The sequence below is a fragment of the Rhinoraja longicauda genome, chromosome 30 (assembly GCF_053455715.1).
Source record: "Rhinoraja longicauda isolate Sanriku21f chromosome 30, sRhiLon1.1, whole genome shotgun sequence".
In the NCBI taxonomy this organism is placed as follows: domain Eukaryota; kingdom Metazoa; phylum Chordata; class Chondrichthyes; order Rajiformes; family Arhynchobatidae; genus Rhinoraja; species Rhinoraja longicauda.
In genome coordinates, this window is record NC_135982.1 from 10,439,366 (window position 1) to 10,458,610 (window position 19,245).

Genomic DNA, 19,245 nt, shown 5'->3' on the forward strand with positions numbered 1-19,245 from the left:
GGAGGGGCGGTTTGAGCGGGGGGGGGAGGGGCGGTTTGAGCGGGGGGGGGAGGGGCGGTTTGAGCGGGGGGGGAGGGGCGGTTTGAGCGGGGGGGGGGGGGGGCGGTTTGAGCGGGGGGGAAGGGGCGGTTTGAGCGGGGGGAGGGACGGTTGGAGCGGGGGAGGAGCGGCGGTTGGAGCTGGGGGAGGGGCGGGGAAAGGACTGGGGTAGGGGCGGGGAAAGGACTGGGGGAGGGGCGGGGAAAGGACTGGGGGAGGGGCGGTTGGAGCGGGGGAGGAGCGGCGGTTGGAGCTGGGGGAGGGGCGGGGAAAGGGCTGGGGGAGGGGCGGCGCCAGGCGGCGGGAGGGCGGTTTGTAGTCACCGGGCGGGCGTCGCGCTCGGTCTCTGGCCGCTCGCCTCGCATCACCGCCCTGCAGAGTGACTCAACCCCCACAGCCGTCCGTCCGTCCGAGCGCCAGCAGCCATGACATCCCGGAGGTAAGGCAGCCCTCCGCGCTCCCCGGTAAAGGTCTCGACCCCAAACCTCACCCACCACTACCTTCTCTCCACGGATGCTGCCTTCCCGCTGAGTTACTCCGGCCATTCTGTGTCTATCTTCGTCATAAAACGCAAGATACACGAAACTATCTACCCAAACTATTTATTTGTGTCTATCTCCGGTTGGGTGGGGTGGTGCTCGGTACCCGCTACCAGTAGCAACACCTCACGGCGGCACCACCTTGGCCTCTCGGTGCCACCTTCACCTGCCCACCGACCGACCGTGCGGGTACCCTAAACTCTGGTGGTGACCCTGGATTTCACTGTACTTCGGTACACGTGACGAATAAAGTACCACACCATCCTCTCCCTCCCCTTGCAGCCTCGACCACTGCAGGTTACCCTATCTGTATCCCCATTTCCAGTAGTTGGGGAGTTTCACCAGTCTGAGGAAGGGTCTCGACCCCTAAACATCACAGAGATGTTGCCTGTCCCGCTGAGCTACTCCAGCTTTTTTGTGTGTATCTTCACCTGGATAGGACGGATTTAGAGGGATGTGGCAAGTGAGACAAGTGCAGATGGGGCGTGTTGGCCAGTGTGGGCAAGTTGGGCGGGAGGGCCTGTTTGCACCCAAGATAAACACAAAATGCTAAAACAACTCAGATGGGACAGGTAGCATCTCTGGAGATAAGGAATGGGTGACGTTTTGGGTCGAGACACTCCTTCAGACTGAGAGTTGGAAAGGTGAGAAACAGAGATAAGGAAGTGTAAGATGTGAGAACAAGACATCAAAGAGGATGAAGGGCAAGGAAAATGTAGAATAGCTCGTTGTTAACTAGGAGAAGGTGACTATGAAGCATGGGGCCTGTTTCCACGCTGTTTTAGTCTTATGCTCTCGGAATATGAGGGGCAACAATGCTCCCATTACCCCTGCTCCCGTTACCTACCCCCCCACACCACACACACACACACTTCACCTGCTTCCATCGGCAAGGGGTTACTTCGGTAGGAGTACAAGGTTGCAAAGTAGAGACCTCGGGTCACTGGTTTGTTCCCCAGCTCCCATTGTTAACAATAGGAGTGAATGTGTTTCCTGACACTTAAGTTGTGGGTGCCAAGTGAAATTGTCGCTGGAAATTGCATCCTGCTATCCCCAGCTAATTTGCAAAAGTGCTCAGCAGGCAATAAAATGACTATTTTCACTGAGGTTACACCAGTGAACAATTGCCTTTCATTTAAGATAGACCACAGAATGTTGGAGTAACTCAGCGGGCCAGACAGCATCTTTGGAGTACTTTGTGGGCAATGTACTTGGGTTAAATGAATGCCCCAGGACATGGCAAAATGGACCATAGCGTGGAGAATGAGTTAACCACTTTCCCTCCTTAAAAAAGGAAAGGGTTTTTTTAATGACAAGAGTTTGAAGCTTCAGAGGGACCAAATTTGTGCATAAATCACAATAAGGTATTGTATAAAGGCACAAGGAGCTGCAGATGCTGGAGTATCAAACAAAACACAAAGCACTGGAGGAACTCTGAGTCAGGCAGCATCGGTGGAGGGAATGGACATGTGAAGTTTTGAGCAGACATCCATATTCAAACTCCGAAGAAGTCACAGAATTTGAAGAAGGGTCCTGACCCAAAACACCATATGTCCATTCCCTCTGCAGGTGCTGCCTGACCTACTGATTTCTTACAGCACATTGTTCAAATGGTCTCTATGCCTTTGTTACAAGAGGATAGACACAAAATGCTGGAGTAAGTCAGAGGACAGGCTGCATCTCTGGAGAGAAGGAATGGATGATGTTTCAGGTCGAGACCCTTCTTCAGACAGATTTGACAAGTAGAGGCCTGGTGAGCAGTGTCTGGTATAATAGGCACAGATCTACTATCCCTATCTAAGAAAAGATGTACTTGCAACAGAGGGTGTACTGCAAAGATTTGCAACATTGATTCCTGAATGATAAGGACAAATAAATGAGCTTCCAGGCATGTGTTTTTTTTTGGAGTTAACGAGAATGAGGCAATGTCATTGATGCATACAAAATTAGTAGAGCATTATTGATTGTTAAAAGAGGATTTCCCCAAGATGTGGTATCCAGAATTGGGGTCGCACTCTCAAACTCAAGGGTCGGTCTTTCAAAGAAGTGAGGAAATTTCTTTACTTAGAAAATAGTAAATCTGTGCAATCACTGCTCAAAGTTGCGGAGGTTCAGTTGCTCAGTATATCAAAGAAAGAGAGTGATTGTTAGATGTTAAAGGAAATGAGGGATGTGAGGTTCGGACAGGAAAGTAGTAATGACGTAAACAATTAGCCATGGCCTTGTTAAATGGCAGAGGAGGCAAGGAGTATGACCGACTTTGCTTGAATTTCTGTGTTTTACATTCTTATCTAATTATTTTCTACCATGCTCAAAATTATCAAAACAAGCTTTGTACTGCAAACTTCTGTATTCGACCACATTTATGTGCATGCTAGTGCAGAGTTAGGAGCATGTTCGTCAGAAGTTTCGGATAAAATAACCCAGACTTTATTATGCAGTGATCTAGCTGTAATTTATCATGCAGTGTTTTGAGTTTGGGAGATCCTTTGTTTGCATGGAGCATTCTGCTGCTATCCTTAGCATTAAATCCATAACCATATGAACCTTGTAGATTTTTCTGATGGCTTATCTAATTCAACATGTCACTGGCACAAAATAAATTAAATGGAGAACAACCTATTTCCAGCTGGGAGTAATGTAAGAATTAACAATACCTTTCTCCTTCATTCCTATTTACTGTTTGTTTCTAGATTTATTAATTTCATGTCAGTGGCTGAATACTGTTATTTAGTGGAAATAAATATATAAATAACCACAAGATTTTTATTAGTTTTATTTTTTTTTCTGTTTGTTATCTTAATACTGAAATGTCAAAAATGGATACAATTCTAAAACATTATATTAATGAAACATAATAACAGCAAAACACTTCTAAACTTTTCCAAACTATTGAATTCCTGGTGTACTCATTAGGAATGACTTTGTCTTTTTCTTCCCAATTCTTGTTTCTGGCAATTGACAGACTGTTAAAGTTATTAGGCCTGCTATGTTTGGAATGTGATTGAGATGTTTTAACGATGATTGAAATGTATGAATAAATTGGTGAATTTACCAAGGCATAATAAACTCTGAAATAAATCTTTTGTTTTCTTTTGCCTTTTCTGCATCATTTTCTTGTTGAGAAGTTGCTGCAATGGTAGTCATTTGGTCAGTTGCAGTTATTGAAAACACTTACATTTAACAAGCTAACATCTTTAGTTTTTAAAATTCTTCAACAGAACACCAGATTTGTATAATTCTGAATAATTACAGTGAGATCTGTTTAAATAAGAGTTATGGGATGTCAGTAAGTATCCCAGGTAGGATTTATTCATCTAAGCTGTGTCTGACCTGATTGCATTGAAGAAAGAAGCTCATCTTATTGCAGACAGCCATCTTGACACAGTATATCGGATCTCTCTATTCAGTGGTTATGCCGCACTAGATATTTATATCTTCTCTCCTTTTTAACATGTTGAAAGCAAAAACAAGGATACATAATTTTAGGGGATTAAAATAATGAAGATGTCAAAACAAAATCCAAACTTTACTCGAAGGTATGAAATGTAGAAGTCCAGGTCACCAGGTATGTTGCAGCAACAGTGATCAAGCTAAGTTGTCTACTACCAATTTTTAAAAATGCAGATTGGACACCTGAAAGAAAAAACAAAAACATCCTAGAAAAACTCAGCAGTTAAAGCAACGTTTGGAAACCGAGACAGTTAACACTCCAATTTCTGAGACCTTTTTGTCAGAACTACTGCATAGTATGTTTTAAACAACCTCAAAGACTTGAAGAGCAGCTCTTCTTTTTATGATGACATTTGCAAACACTAAGTTTCCATGTAGGAAGGTCTTTTGAGGTCATTGCCTGTACACCTGTTAGTTGAGCTTGTCTGCTTTCAATTTTAAAGCTCCTTTCTTGACAAGACATTGAAATTGATATATTTTTAATGCATAGTCATTATTGCAATGTAGGAAATGTTACAGCCACCTTTCACAAACAGCAATGTGATCAAGCAATATGGAGACACAATGAACTGCAGATGCTGGAATCTTGAGCAGAACACACAGTGCAGGAAGAATTTAGCAGCTGTGGAGGGAATGGACAAATTATGTTGTAGGTCGGGATCCTTTTGTAAACTACTAGGGGAAGGGGAGAAAGCTGGAGATGAGGGTGTGGCCACCTATCATTTCCCAGGCTTTGTCCAGACCCCACCCCATTGTTTGATCATTCTCCCTCCCCTCGTCGTGGCTATCCCTCAAGGTCGATGATGATGGTCTAAGTTCTGTTGTTTTTATAAACTCTCAGGTGGCTTATGAGTCCAATCCTGGCTTTGAAAGTTCTTTGGCATTCAGGGCAGGTAATTAGAAACATAGAAAATAGGTGCAGGAGGAGGCCATTCGGCCCTTCGAGCCGTCAGATGTCAGATCGGGCTTTGATTGTTGCTGCCTTTCCGTTTACTTCTCTTTTCTTCTAATTCTGCACATCTGTTGGCTTTGAAGGTCGCTGTTCCTTTTTGGATGATGGTTCGCCAGAGTTTCCTGTCCTTGGCATTGGTTTCCCAATTTTTGATGTTGATTTTTACAATCAGCTATAAAAGCATGAGGTGCCAAGGCAAAGCCTAATGAATGGGGGAAACTGCTTGGCTAACACCATTAAGATGTTGTAGGAAGGAACTGCAGATGCTGGTTTGAAGATAGACACAAAAAGCTGGAGTAACTCAGCAGGTCAGACTGCATCTGGAGAAAAGGAATAGGTGACGTTTCAGTTCAAGACCCTTCTTCAAACAATTAAGATATGTAGCTAAACTATGCTCAGATAACCCAATTTAGATTCCTGCAATGTTTCCAACATAGAGGTAGCATTTGGAAATGAAAGGGAGGCACATCTCAGATGATCTGGTGATGTCATCTCTTTGTATTGCTAACATAAGGCCACATGCCAATTTTCTGTAATCTTGTTGGTCTAGTAATGCCATACACCATACGGATTCTACTAAATTATAAATTTGCCATGACCATTTTCTGGGAATAAGCAATTTCATTTGGTATTGCAAAACAAACAGCCAAATGAGTTGTACCACAACCGAACAATTAGTTCGGACTGAACAAGGGTCTCGACTGGAAATATTACCCATTCCCTCTCTCCTAGATGCTGCCTAACCTGCTGAGCTACTCCAGCATTTTGTGATACCTTAGTTTTGTGAACTTGCTTCATATTGCTAAGATGGCAGTTATGGACATTGAGATAATAGTAGAAAAATAGCAATGAGCTATTGTGTCATTATTGGGGTTCTGGTCTCTCGAGTCATTATAATTTGAGTCACAGATCAGAAATGACTACTCCATTTTTGTTTTGCCATTGAGGATAGTGAGTAGATGCTTTCCCATCATCCTGCAGCACCTGTTGTGAGGGGAATGTGTCCGACTTATGTGTCATGCAACAGTTTACAAACTGATGCATTTTGAGTGGCACTTTTCACTGAGGTCCTGTCTGGTCCACTAGCTTAGTTTTAATTGAGTTGTCTGGAATGACCAGAAGCAACAGTGAACCAGCTTTTCTGCACTGTTCTCTGAAGAGTCATTTCGTGATGATTGAATGAAATAAGCCTCACCGACTGCCTCGTAGAGAACAAGGTCCCTAAATGCATGTCTTGACCAAGAGAATTCATTGCCTGTGGCCACAAAGTATGGGTGTTCAGGGATTGATATTCCGGATGACAATGATCTTTATTTGTATCTGTAGATCAGTGTCATCATGGCTGAAGGGATGCTTGTAGAGGGTCTCTACAACCACGTAATGATAGCCGCAATGCATTGATCATCAGTGTAAGCATATGAGTATGAGACAAAGTTTGGAGGGTAGGTCATCCAAACCACTACCCTATTCCCCCTTCTCTATTACTGTCCATTGTGAAGGAGGTTTTGTAGTTGGCCATGTCCTCCTGTGCTTCTCCTGTTGGAAACCCAATGAGATTATCAATGGAATTCCCCTGTAGTATGTGTGAGATATGGTGATGGGGAGTAGGGTTGGAGGCACATGCCTGCTTTCACTTCAACTAGTATTTAGAAGAGAATGTGATAGTGAGGAGACTCTGGTCTTTCCACTGTAATTGGTTTCGTATTCTGTGACAGTCCAATAATGGTCAGTCTACTTCTTCACTCATGGTGAGCTTTTGGAGCTGTGCGTATTCCTGCCGTTGGATTTGGATTTGCCAACCTTGTTCTAAAAGAGAGAAGGAAGTATATCAGTAAGTGTGATGCAATGAATTTGGATGATAAACCTTCAATATTGAATAGATAGTTGTGTGCACAAGATGTGAGATATCATAATGAGACTTGGAGTAATGGTAAGTGTGTGGAGCTGTGTTGAGCCATATGGTTATTGACACTACATTCCCATGTGAAATTGTTGACAAATCAGTAACTGTGTATTGGATAGAGTAGTGTTGTGAATGGAGGAGTGTGTTAAAGATAGGGTTAGAAGTTTTCTTTCGTGTCCATCATCTATGTTTCAAATGTTACATCACTATCATCGTCCGTCCTGAAAGGAACGCAAGCTTCCGGCGACAATCAATGGGAGCCATCACTTGTACAAAAGATGATGGTGGTGAAAGAATTAGCTCAGGACACTTCCAGTTTCCAACCCCACGACGTGGATGCTCCTGCTATGGGGCTGGGTTAGAAGTAGTATTCGCTAATGTTGATTGCCCATTTGAAGCGATGGAACGTCTTTCCTGCATTGATACATGTCTGTAAGTTTGATTCTTCACATTGACATGGATTGCAATTTCCTCTTATTGCTAACATTTCCCTGGATATCATCCTGGTTATTTCCTCATAGTGAGTCTCTTCTTTTCCACCTCAACTGCCTATGCTTCTCAGGCTCCACTAGAAAATGGTGGTTCCTGCTCTTGCTTGTGATAGGCAATTTCCTCCAGCAAGTTCCAAAACTTTTGTCATGATTTTATCTCCTGGTTGCATCCTTTAAAGAGGTGGAATTTGGATTCAATCAATGTTTTCCAACTTTGACTGGTTCGAGCCATTCAGGAAAATAGATTCCATGGTGCTGTAGCAAGATAAGCAACAGCATTGTTAGTGTTGGCTTATTACCGAAACCTGGTAATAGGATTCAGTAGCTATTTTGTACATCTTGCAGTGCTGAAATGATCTTAGGCTATACATCCATTGTCATTTAACAATATCTAACGTAGACCCTAGAATATTTTGGAAATTTACCTTATTTCTCCCTAAGAAATAAAGGTTCTATTAACATTTTAGTGACAATTTATTTCCATCATTTCCTGCTTCCCCTCTCTATCCCCTCCCCCTTCCCAGTTCTCCCACTAATCTTCCTGTCTGCGACTACATCCTCTCTTTGTCCCGCCCCCTCCCCCTCCCCTGACATCAGTCTGAAGAAGGGTCTTGACCCGAAACGTCACCCATTTCTTTTCTCCCGAGATGCTGCCTGACCCGCTGAGTTACTCCAGCATTGTGTACCTTCGATTTAAACCAGCATCTGCAGGTTTTTTCCTACACCTCTTGCATAAATACAATCAGTTCAAACTCGAGTACAATCGATTGAGCAAAGGGGAAGATACAGAGTGCAGAAAACAATTCTCAGCATTGCAGCTCAACAGTTCTGTAGACAAAGTCCAATGTCCTCAATGGGGTAAAAGTGTATCGGACAGTGCCCTAGGTTATTGAAGGACCGTTCAGAAGCCTGATAACAGAAAGGAAGAAGCTGTTGCCGAGCCTGGCAGCATGCACCCCCAAGCCTCTGCATCTTCTGTCCGACAGGGGAGCTAGAGATTCCCATGTCACAATAAAGAGATGACATTTTTGAAGGAGATAATTATGACATTCTTGAAGCATTTTTTTCTGTCCTGGAAATTGCTTGCTGTGGGCGGTACAACTGGAGCAACTGGTAGAGCTGCTGCCTTGCAGCACCAGACACCTGGGTTTGGTCCTGACCTCGGGTGCTATCTGTGTGGAGTTTACACATTCTCCCTATGACCGGGTTTCCTCCAGGTGCCCCGGTTTCCTCCCACAACCCAAAGACATGCGGGTCTATAGGTTAATTGGCCTCTGTGTGAATGGATGCAAAAGTTGTTTTATGGACTCGGTGGCCCAAAAGAACTGTTTCCATGCTGTGTCTTTCAATCAATCAATACCATGGGAATGAGTAAGCAGCACTAACTCCAGGTACTGCCCGTATTACGGTTGTTAGGCGCTGATTAATCTTACGCCATGATCCATGCTCCCATTTTGGGGTTATCCAATTAATTGCCAAGGCCTGTAGGAAATATTTCCAATTTCAATTAGTGGTTAATATATGACATGACAAAAAAGGAGATCATTATGGATGTCGTGGAGAAGGGAGAATTAAATTAAACACCTTAAAATTTAAATTGAACACCATAAACTTTTAATTTGGCAAGGAATCTATTTATGAAAGAGGCGCATGCTAATTATGAACATATTGAGGGCAATGTAGGAAGCAGACGGATTCTGTATAGCTATCTGCATGAATGCTGCTTTCAAGGATGAATAAAATCCAAGACTTGACTAAAATGAATTTTCTCTCAATAAACAGAATTAAATAAGAGCACTTGTATTATCTACATCAATGTCCAAGTGCTACTCATAAGAGTAATATGGCAACAAGCTTATTAGTGATGCTGCCAACCATCTGTCATGACAATGCGGTCCACAACTTATTATTCCATGCCTGCATTGTTTAAGTTTACTTTTGTCAGATTTGATGAAGTGCAGTAAAAGGCTTAGTTTTGCATGCCATTAAAATAGATCAGATAATACTATACATAAATGCGATCAAGTCAAACATAAGTACAATAGATAAAGCAAACAGGAAGATAGGGTGCAGAATATAGTTTTCGCCATTGTAGTACCATAGACAAACATCGGGTTCTCTTTTTCGTGAGTATGTCAAGGCTTTTGCGTGAGATTCAATGAAAATCTTGCAATTTTGAAGTGCAAGTAATTTGTTATTTGAGTACATGCCATAATACTAGAGGCACTCAGAGTCAACCCATAAGGAGCAGAATTAGGCCAATTGAACCATCAAATCTACTCAGCCATTCATTCATTGCTGATCTCTATTTGCCCTTTCAACCCATACTCCTGCCTTCTTCCCATAATCGTTGACACCCTTACCAATCAAGATGCTATCAATCTCTGCTTTAAAAATACCCAATGTCAGCCTCCTCTGCTGTCTGGTGATGAATACCAGGGATCACCATTCTCAGGATAAAGAAATTCCACCTCATCTCCATTCTAAAGGTATGTCCTTTTATTCTGAGACTGTGCCCTCTGGTTCTAGACTCTTCCACAACTGGAAACATCCTCTCCCAAGTCCACAAAGGTACCTGGAATGTGCTGCCAGGGGTGGTGGTTGAAGCACATACAATAGTGGTGTTTTAGATAGGTGCATCTGAATGCAAGGAATGGAGGGATATGGATCCTGTGCAGGCAGAGGAGATCAGTTTAATTTGGTATCGCGTTTGGCATGGACAATGTGGGCCTGTTCCTGTGCTGTGCTGTTTTATGTTCTATGTTGCTCCCTTCCAGTGGAGGAGCCTTCATTCGACTTAAAGTAAACTAAAGCTAGCCTTTGATCTAACCAGTTTAACTGGCTGTGAGGAAAATGTAGGCTACCTGTGGTTGTCGCGTATATGTTGCCATCTTAAGGGTGTACGGAGATGTTTGCAGAGCAACTAGCTTTCAGGATATCAATGGTTCTCGCCCAGGAGGATTGGATATTGAAGATGATTAATGGTAAAAGGAGGGCACACATTCATGAAATAGGTGCATTGGCAAAGGAAGAACACAGTGCAATGAGGGGAGGTGAGATCTAATGCAACAGATTAGCTATTTGTGGACTCTCATGTACGACAAATTCAAACACTACAGTTTGCCAATTCCTGACACTCAAATCTATGATGATCAGCACGTGTTCCTCCACGATGGGGTGACAAGAGTACCTCTCCTATCAATTGACCATGTCATGATCTGTTGACGTCCTGCTAGACTGAGGGACATGTGGTTTTAAAAGTGTAAAAAGAGATGGGTGCCTTGCAACAAAATTTAGCTGGATCAGGCTGGAACAGAAAACCACCTAGTGCAACAAATGTGAGCACATGTCTTTGCACGTACATCATAGCCGGCTCCTTACTTGATGCCTCTTCCCATTCAGGGCTAAGCAAAACCTATTGCCCTGATTTAGAGTTAGATTTAGAGTTAGATTTAGTATCAATAGACTTTCAAACAAAACATTTTTTTAACCTGCCATGTACTGCACATTTAATTTGGCTTAATTGCTGCTGTAATTTTTCTATGCAAAGGATAGCCACAATTACAATGATGGCTTGACAGTTCTTTTGAATTTCTTCTTTCTGTGCCTGAACAAGCAGGTACCCAGCAGAGGAATAGCAGATCTTAATTGAAGTAGAAGGAATGGAAAAGTTTTAATAAGAAAACAGGCTTTTAATGGATTCTATAACAATGAATTTACTTTTTTCCCCTCTCATTCATCATATACTATTTGCAGTGTTTTCCTTGGGAAGCCAGTTGGAACATATTCGGAGAGTCAGCAAGCCATGCCTTAGGTTATTTATTACACCCTGATGTAGCATGACTGGACAAAATCCTGTCATGTGATACCACGTGCAATGCTGAACTGCATTTAGACGTAGGCAAATGTCAAGTAAGACAATAACACAAGGTTAAGTAAAAATGTAAATACCAGGAAGTGCATTCTTTCCAAATACTTAATTAATTTAGATTTTTGATCTAGTGAACTACATTTATTGACAGGATTCTTCTTAATTGAGGAGTCCATTTTTTTCTAGCACTATCTGATCAGTTTGCTTTATAGACAGATAAACAAAACCTGTGACTAATGGAACTCAAAAGGGTTGTTACACAAGTTCACTGAAAATATTTTGACAACCAAATTTGTCTCGAACACCTACAATTTAATGCCAGTGTATAAATTTAGTTCTAATTCGATGGTCAGTGATTCTTTATTGTCACGTGCTGAAGTACAGTGAAATTCTTTTATTTTGCATTCAACATATGTATTGCTATACATAAGCACAATCCTAGAATAAGTACAAATTGTATAGAAGTAGTCCACTGAGACAAGTGTAGCCAGATTTTGGTGCCATTTTCAAAGTCCAAGTTGCTTTAACAATAGGAAGGAACTGCAGATGCTGTTTAAATTGACGATAGACACAAAACGCTGGAGTAACTCAGCGGGTCAGACAGCATCTCTGAAGAAAAGGAATAGGTGACTTTTTCAAGTCGAGACCCTTCTTCAGACTGAGAGTTAAAGGTAAGGGAAACAAGAGATTTAGAGAGATATAGAACAAATGAATGAAAGATATGCAAAAAAAGTAATGATGATAAAGGAAACAGGTCTTTGTTAGCCGTGGTCTAGGTGAAAACGAATATGGACAATGAGACTCAACAAGACGACTTTGAACATGGTACAACTTGGGCAGGGGAGGGATGGAGAGAGGGGGGATGCAAAGGTTACTTGAAGTCATTAGTTCACCTATCTTGTCAGTTTTTTTGGAGGAATTTGCAAGGACTCTAATTATGGTACCTTTCCAGTGCTTTGAGGTATCTGCTATGTTCATAATTCCAAAACGTATAAGATGCAACATTTGTGCGACCATCTTGAACCATTGACCGCGTGGTTTAATTCTAGTATGCAGCCTACACTCACACGGTCATTGTGCTTATGATAAATACTGTGTTGTCACCTGTATAATAGTAGAAAATATCATTGGCATGCTGTGTCAGTGGTCCCACATTCACGCCACTGTGGAGGATCACTGCTGCACTCGTGCTGTGCTCAGCTCTTGTCAGCAGACAGCTGGAAACGGCTGAAGAAGGAAGGGAGAAAACAACTAGGAGGAGCCACTTCCTGGCTGGTTTTATCTGTGGTAAAAGGTTTTGGCAACTTACAATAAACGGAATCCCACTTCCTCTTTCAGTGACAGTCCCCATCTTTCTTTTCCTCTGCTCCTGACCATTGCAGCTTCCACTTTATTACAATACCAAAATAAAAGCCAGTACAAAACTATTTCTCCAAATTAAATATCCTGCCTGGCCTCATGCAAGTAGAGGACTTCATTTCTTCTTCATTTCAGCCTCTTGTGCTGCCTGAAAATTGATGGAACCTTTCCTTTTGCCGTGTCTTGAGCTAAGTTGTAATCATCTCCACAGTGACTCCAGTCAGTTGACATGGATACAATGCACCACCACTTAAAGTTTTAAGCAGAGCAAATTTCCAGGCATGCCAGTCACATTTGGAAACATTCCCGAGGCAAGGAACAAGATAGTTGGCTGGACAATAAAATCATAACAATTGTGTTGCTTATTAATCTCACTGTATTTATTACATGTCAAACATGATGTGAATTGTTATCTTCACGCCTGTTTTTAGGTACTATAAAACTTGCCTTCTCTGACAGTAGGGTCCTTCATAAAGTTCGTCAGTTGGGATAGTGTTAAGTTCTTCATCAATGAAGGATTTTTAACTTTCTGCTACCCTAAAATAGTTTTTCCCAGGAGAAAGATAAAATCTATTTGATTTTTGCATTGATTTCCCAATATTTATTTATCAATAGCCTCAATAACTCAATATTGTCTTCAACAATGTTGACTTTTCAAAAGTAGACACAAAATGCTGGAGTAACTCAGTGGGACAGGCAGCATTTCTGGAGAGAAGGAATGTTTCAAAATATATACAATAAGAATTTCCTGTTTATCACTGCAATTACTTATGTTTAGAAAACAAGGTTTGGGAGGTAGAATATTTACAAACTAAATTTAGGCAAAATATTGTAGAGCATAAGAATCTAAGCCCTCTGTTTATTAGGATTGCACGCATTATATTCTACTTTTCGTGAAACACATTAAGAAGTGGAAAAAGAATTCCTTGAACTTTGCAAAATACCAGATAGAAATCTGTCACATTTTGTGTGTGCCATGTGCACGCTAATGGCAAATGTACTTGGCAATTCTATTCCAATTAAGTCAACAGAGCATAGGAAAAAGCACAGCTCGACCAAATACATAAGGGACTTAATCTGAGAGTCGACTATCCATTTGCTTCCTCTGTTCCTCCAGCTGTTTTTTTTTCAAACTGATAGAACATTTCTGGTATCGAGCATTCAGCAGCCAATCACAATGGAAATGAAAAATGTTCATGGACAGGAAATGAGGATATAAGCCATTTTACAAAGAGTGAAATCTGATTGGATCATACATGATATTAAAGGAGAAATGGGAATTAATAATAAAAGACAAAAAGTGCTGAAGTAACTCAGCGAGTCAGGTAGCACCCCTAGAGAACATTGATAGTTGACATCTCGGGTCGGGACCCTTCTTCGGACCCTAAATGTCACCTGGTCATGTTTTCCAGAGATGCTGCTTGACCTGCTAAATTACTTCAGTACTTTGTCTTTTTTTTGTTGTTGTAAACCAGCATCTACAGTTCCTTGTTTCTACATTGGGGATCATTTTTTTTAAATAGATATATTTTAAAACACTATTTTCAACTCATTAGCTGAAGAAATTAAAATCTAGAGATAAAATTATCTGTTTTGCAAGATTCATTCAGCAGTAATTATGGTCTTGAACATTAGTTGTACTTCATTCAACAAGGAATGATGTTTTCATTATGTTTTACATTGCCAATGGTAGGTAATCCTTTATTTAATGCTCTCAAGGGAAGGCTCTTACAGTACACTTCGTCTGACAGCAGGGAAATACTATCAGTATTTTCTAGAATTACACTTAACAGCTTGCGTGTACTCCAAATGTTGCTGTCAAGTTGTCTCTATTAACAGGGAGCACTGACAGCCTAATGGTCCCTATCATTGTTTAACTGTTACTCTTAAATAAAGTTATGCGCTATTATCTTTTTTCAAAATAACAATAGTGCCAAATGTTGCAATTTTTTCTGTAATGTTTGCACATTGCTTCAAGGTAACTGTACGAAAGCTACAATCCAATGTTATGCTTTGATTTCAAAGGATAACTTCAAGATTAAACTCGCAACCAGAGAAGTGTAAGAATGTCTGGTGTGAAAAATAGTGCACAATTTTTTTAAATTCTTCTAAAATTCTATACTTCTAAAACTGTTCCTGAAATTATGCAGCAGAAGCTTGTAACCTCATCCCCTTTTCAAAAGTAAGTCAAGATATGAAAACCATGTAGGAAGAAAGGTCTTGTTCCTTTTCTCCAGAGATGCTACCTGACCTGCTGAGTTACTCCAGCTTTTTGTGTCTATGTTCAAGATATGAAAACTGGTGCATAATATTGTAAAGTTTTTACTCCTAGCAGTGGTTCAGAATTATATCTGTCACTTGATAAGATGCAACTCAAAATGAAAATTCAAGCATTAAGGAGTTGTTATAATAATAATGCCTCACAGAACATTTATTTTAAATCTTAGAAATACTAATTATCATATTAATATATAGAGAATATTATTAATATATCATATTAATATATCCCAGAGAATAAATGAACACAACCCACATAAATACTATAATTGTCAAATAAATGCATTTATTCAAGCTAATTTCAGAATCAATGACTTCAGTTGCTTAAAACTTAGTTGTTGCGACGTCCTTAAAATTAGTTTATTTTATCTTTGTTGGCTAACAATATAATATATTCAAATACAATGGAACTAATGTATTTAATTTTTTGTAGTCCTGATATTGTAAAGGCATGGCTGTTTTGGAAATGATGTTGACATTATTATTACAGCAGTTGTCAGTCCTTGGTAGCTCAATCTGTGAATTAAACTTCAGTATAAATCTGTAAATTGCAGTAAGTGGAAATATTTGTGTTCTGTACATACTATGTTTGAAAGGGAATGAGGAAATATTTTCATCCAAGTTATCTGTCTGTACATGCTTTCATGCTGATAGCTGCAAGATTACCGATCAGGAAAATAAAAATGGATTATACATTTAAGTTGACATTTAAGAGCTCATGTTACAATTACATGATATGAAATGTTGGGCGAAGATGCAGAACAATTGTGCATATTTTTAACGAGTAAATATTGTAAGGAAACTTAAGTTGTTGAATGTCTCATAACATGAACCAGCATTAGACCTGGTGGTGTGTTACTTCCTAAAGATGTCTGCTGCGTTCTCTGAGATAGGACTTTGATCTGATTTCCTTTTCCGCTGCACAACCTCATTGAAGCAGCTGTCGTCACTGCCTACAACCATACTGAGGTACACTCCTAATATAAAATGCAGTATCTCTAAACTAGTATTGCAACCTTTTGTTATAACATTCATCTAACTCTCTGACCACAAGCGGCAAATCCTGATTAAGCCACTCTATTTCCACAAGCTGTTTAGAAGTTTTTGACTTCTATATATTAATCTGGATTAACGGCTGTTGGCTTTATGTGTAGGGCTGAAGAGCTTTGGACAGTATGGTGAGGTATGGAAGATATAGTTATTTGTTTCTTATTGAAAATGTGCTTTATCTTTTTTTGATGAAACATTCTGATTGTAATTGAATGTCTGGTAGGCTTGACGTTGCTGGTAATGGTAATAAAGAGCATAGAAGACTTTTCCAGCTGAAGGAATTGAGTTTAAAAATACTCAGTACCAATTTGGAATATTGCTATATTGTAGGCTGCTATCAAACCCTTGATTCTTGAAATATTTTGCACCTGAGGAATACAAACCCATGGTTTGAGAATGTTAGTATTTTGGAATATTTCCCCTTTTTTAAATGTTTCTGTTTGAATTTTGTTTATTTGTATTAATTTCAATACTCTAATTTTCAATTTCAGAACTTAATGAATTCAATTTTTTAAAAAAAATTATAAAAAAGTGTAAAACATGAAAATTGTCTCATTTGCAAATGAATGCAGAGGCTGTACAGTTGATATATCTAGGGTCTCTTCCTCTAAATATTGAAATATTGCTAAGTGCGAGCATGTTGCAGAAACTGGTATTGAGATTACTGAAACTTCTGAATGTTCAATACATCTTTAGTTTTGTTTGAAACTAAAACGAAATTTGTGTTTGTGTTTATTCTTAACATTTGAGTTGCTTATTCCATTATCATGCAATTTGGAAAAAATATTTATGATTTGGCTGCTAGCATAATATGTGAATGTAAATTGGGTACTGCATCTATTCACCTCTGCATTTACTTCTATTGAATTTGGAAGAGTCATACATACAGCAGTGAGTACACCCAGGAGCTGATATTCTAGAGGTATTTAACTATTTCACCCAAACATCCCCTCCTATAATAATTCTAACTTTATTTCTCAGTGAATAAGTACTTTATTTTATTGCTTTTGACTGGAACACTTTGATTCTGACTTTAGGTTTAATTTTGAGAAAGGTTATTTTACATCAGTTACCAGCTCTCAATATGTAGTCTGACCGTTCTGGAACTTATAAATATTCTTTTGCTGTTTCAACTGCAGTAAAATATTTTTGTAAACTGTTAGCTGTTTCTATATTATTGCGTTTAAAAGTAGGGTTTTTTATAGAGCTACATATTAGAAAATATTTGCTAATTATAGTGTACTGTGCACACCAGCCAGAAACACACAACATTCATTTCAAAAAGACCTTTCAATTCAATTAACTTGCCTTTTTAAAAATTTCTTTGTACAGGACCATTTATGTTATCGAATTAGAGTCATAGAGTTATACAACGTGGAACCAGGCCATTCAGCCCAATTTGCCCTCACCAGCAAACATGTCCCAGCTACACTATTCCCACCTGCCTACATTTGGCCCATATCCCGCCAAACCTATCCCATCCATGTACCAATTTGACACAGAACCCATAATGAATTCATTTACTTAATGGCTTGATGGTTACCTGCTCTCCTCTTCACACAAGTACTGAACATATTGATATGTGGGACCAGGTTCCTCAGTTTGTGCTGTCGTATCATCCTTGCATTGCAATAAATTTTACTCATGGTCATCAGGACAACATTTTCAAAATTCAAAATTTTCAGGATCTAAAGTGAATAAAAAATGTTGGTGTGATAATTTTATCTAAAGTTCCATCCGATTCCTAATTGTTGAATCTTGTTACCATGTGAAACAAGGTGCAACTTGCACGAGTGTGTGAAACTTAGATATTCATTCCCAGTCAGCAGCACTAACCCTGTTACATAATGTGGCAGCACGTTGTACTCTGCCTCTGCCTCAGGGTGAATTTCTAGGTATGCATATAAAACTTACATCTATAAAAAAAATTTAATGACAGAGTTGTACATCAACGTACAATGGTAAACTTAGTCTTGCTTTACCTTCTCATTATTTAAGTATCAAAGGGATTTTTTTTGTAAGTAGGCTTTGGAAACATTAACTGTGATTTTGTTTGAGAAAAGTGGTGGAATTATTTGTATGATTGAAAAAGCCATAAATCATTTTGTCTCTGTGCAAAGGTAGTTTTCCAGAAGTAGAAACAGCATTTTACAGCTCCTATAACATTACAGCAACAACAAAGGTCAATTTTTGTTGACTGCTATGGCTTGAAACATAGAAACATAGAAAATAGGTTCTATGGAGTAGAATGGAGTAGGCCATTCGGCCCTTCAAGCCTGCACCGCCATTCAATATGATCATGGCTGATCATCCAACTCAGTATCCCGAACCTGCCTTCTCTCCATACCCCCTGATCCCATTAGCCACAAGGGCCACATCTAACTCCCTCTTAAATATAGCCAATGAACTGGCCTTAACTACCTTCTGTGGCAGAGAATTCCACAGATTCACCACTCTCTGTGTGAAAAAAAACGTTCTCATCTCGGTCCTAAAAGACTTCCCCCTTATCCTTAAACTGTGACCCCTTGTTCTGGACTTCCCCAACATTGGGAACAATCTTCCTGCATCTAGCCTGTCCAAACCCTTAAGAATTTTGTGTTTCTATAAGACCCCCCCTCAATCTTCTAAATTCCAGCGAGTACAAGCCGAGTCTGTCCAGTCTTTCTTCATATAAAAGTCCTGCCATCCCAGGAATCAATCTGGTACGGTGAGTACGGTGATCTTGAGCCAGTTTAATATTTGAGTATTGTATTGAAAACAAACTAGCACATGACACTGTCACATTCTCCCTGATCTCAGTTACAGTTCTACTTTAGCATTCTGACACCATCAGAAGCTTGAGAATAAATCGCCATCTTTGAGGCAAGTTATCATTGTTGACGTATAGAAAATATAGAATTTGTACAATATGTAAAATATAAATTAACCCATGAATTACATATCACCTAATTCCCATGACAATATAGATAATAAAATTCTCATTTTACATTGATGGGGGAGCATGTATTGCAGTACTGTGAAAACCAACGCAATGATTTTCTTTTTTATTTATTGCAATTAATGGATGAAACATTGTGAAGTGACAGCCTAACCCTCCAGTTCTCTCTAATGAATATGAGAGACTCTGTGATAAAAAGCATGGGTACTATCCACTATGTCTTTGACGATATGATCTCTAATGAACTAATAATATGCATTACTCTTCATCACTAATGAACTAATAATATGGTGGGAGCATCTATGAACAAATTAGTTGTCACATTTTCTGCACAGCAGAATCTACATAACCGAGGCAGTTAATCACTTCTCAG

General features: G+C 39.8%; 1 protein-coding gene across 3 annotated transcripts in view; it reads left to right on the plus strand.

The window, feature by feature from the left end:
• Nucleotides 1–361: 361 nt before the first annotated feature.
• Nucleotides 362–19,245, plus strand: part of ptpn11b (protein tyrosine phosphatase non-receptor type 11b) — a 101,291-nt gene continuing 82,407 nt past the window's right edge. For all 3 annotated transcript variants that reach the window (XR_013549162.1, XM_078425218.1, XM_078425219.1), the window contains exon 1: nt 362–478. Coding sequence is in view for 2 of the 3 variants with exons in the window: in XM_078425218.1 (XP_078281344.1) it covers nt 465–478 (14 nt within the window). In the remaining variant the exon portion in view is untranslated. The remainder of the gene's footprint in view (nt 479–19,245) is intronic.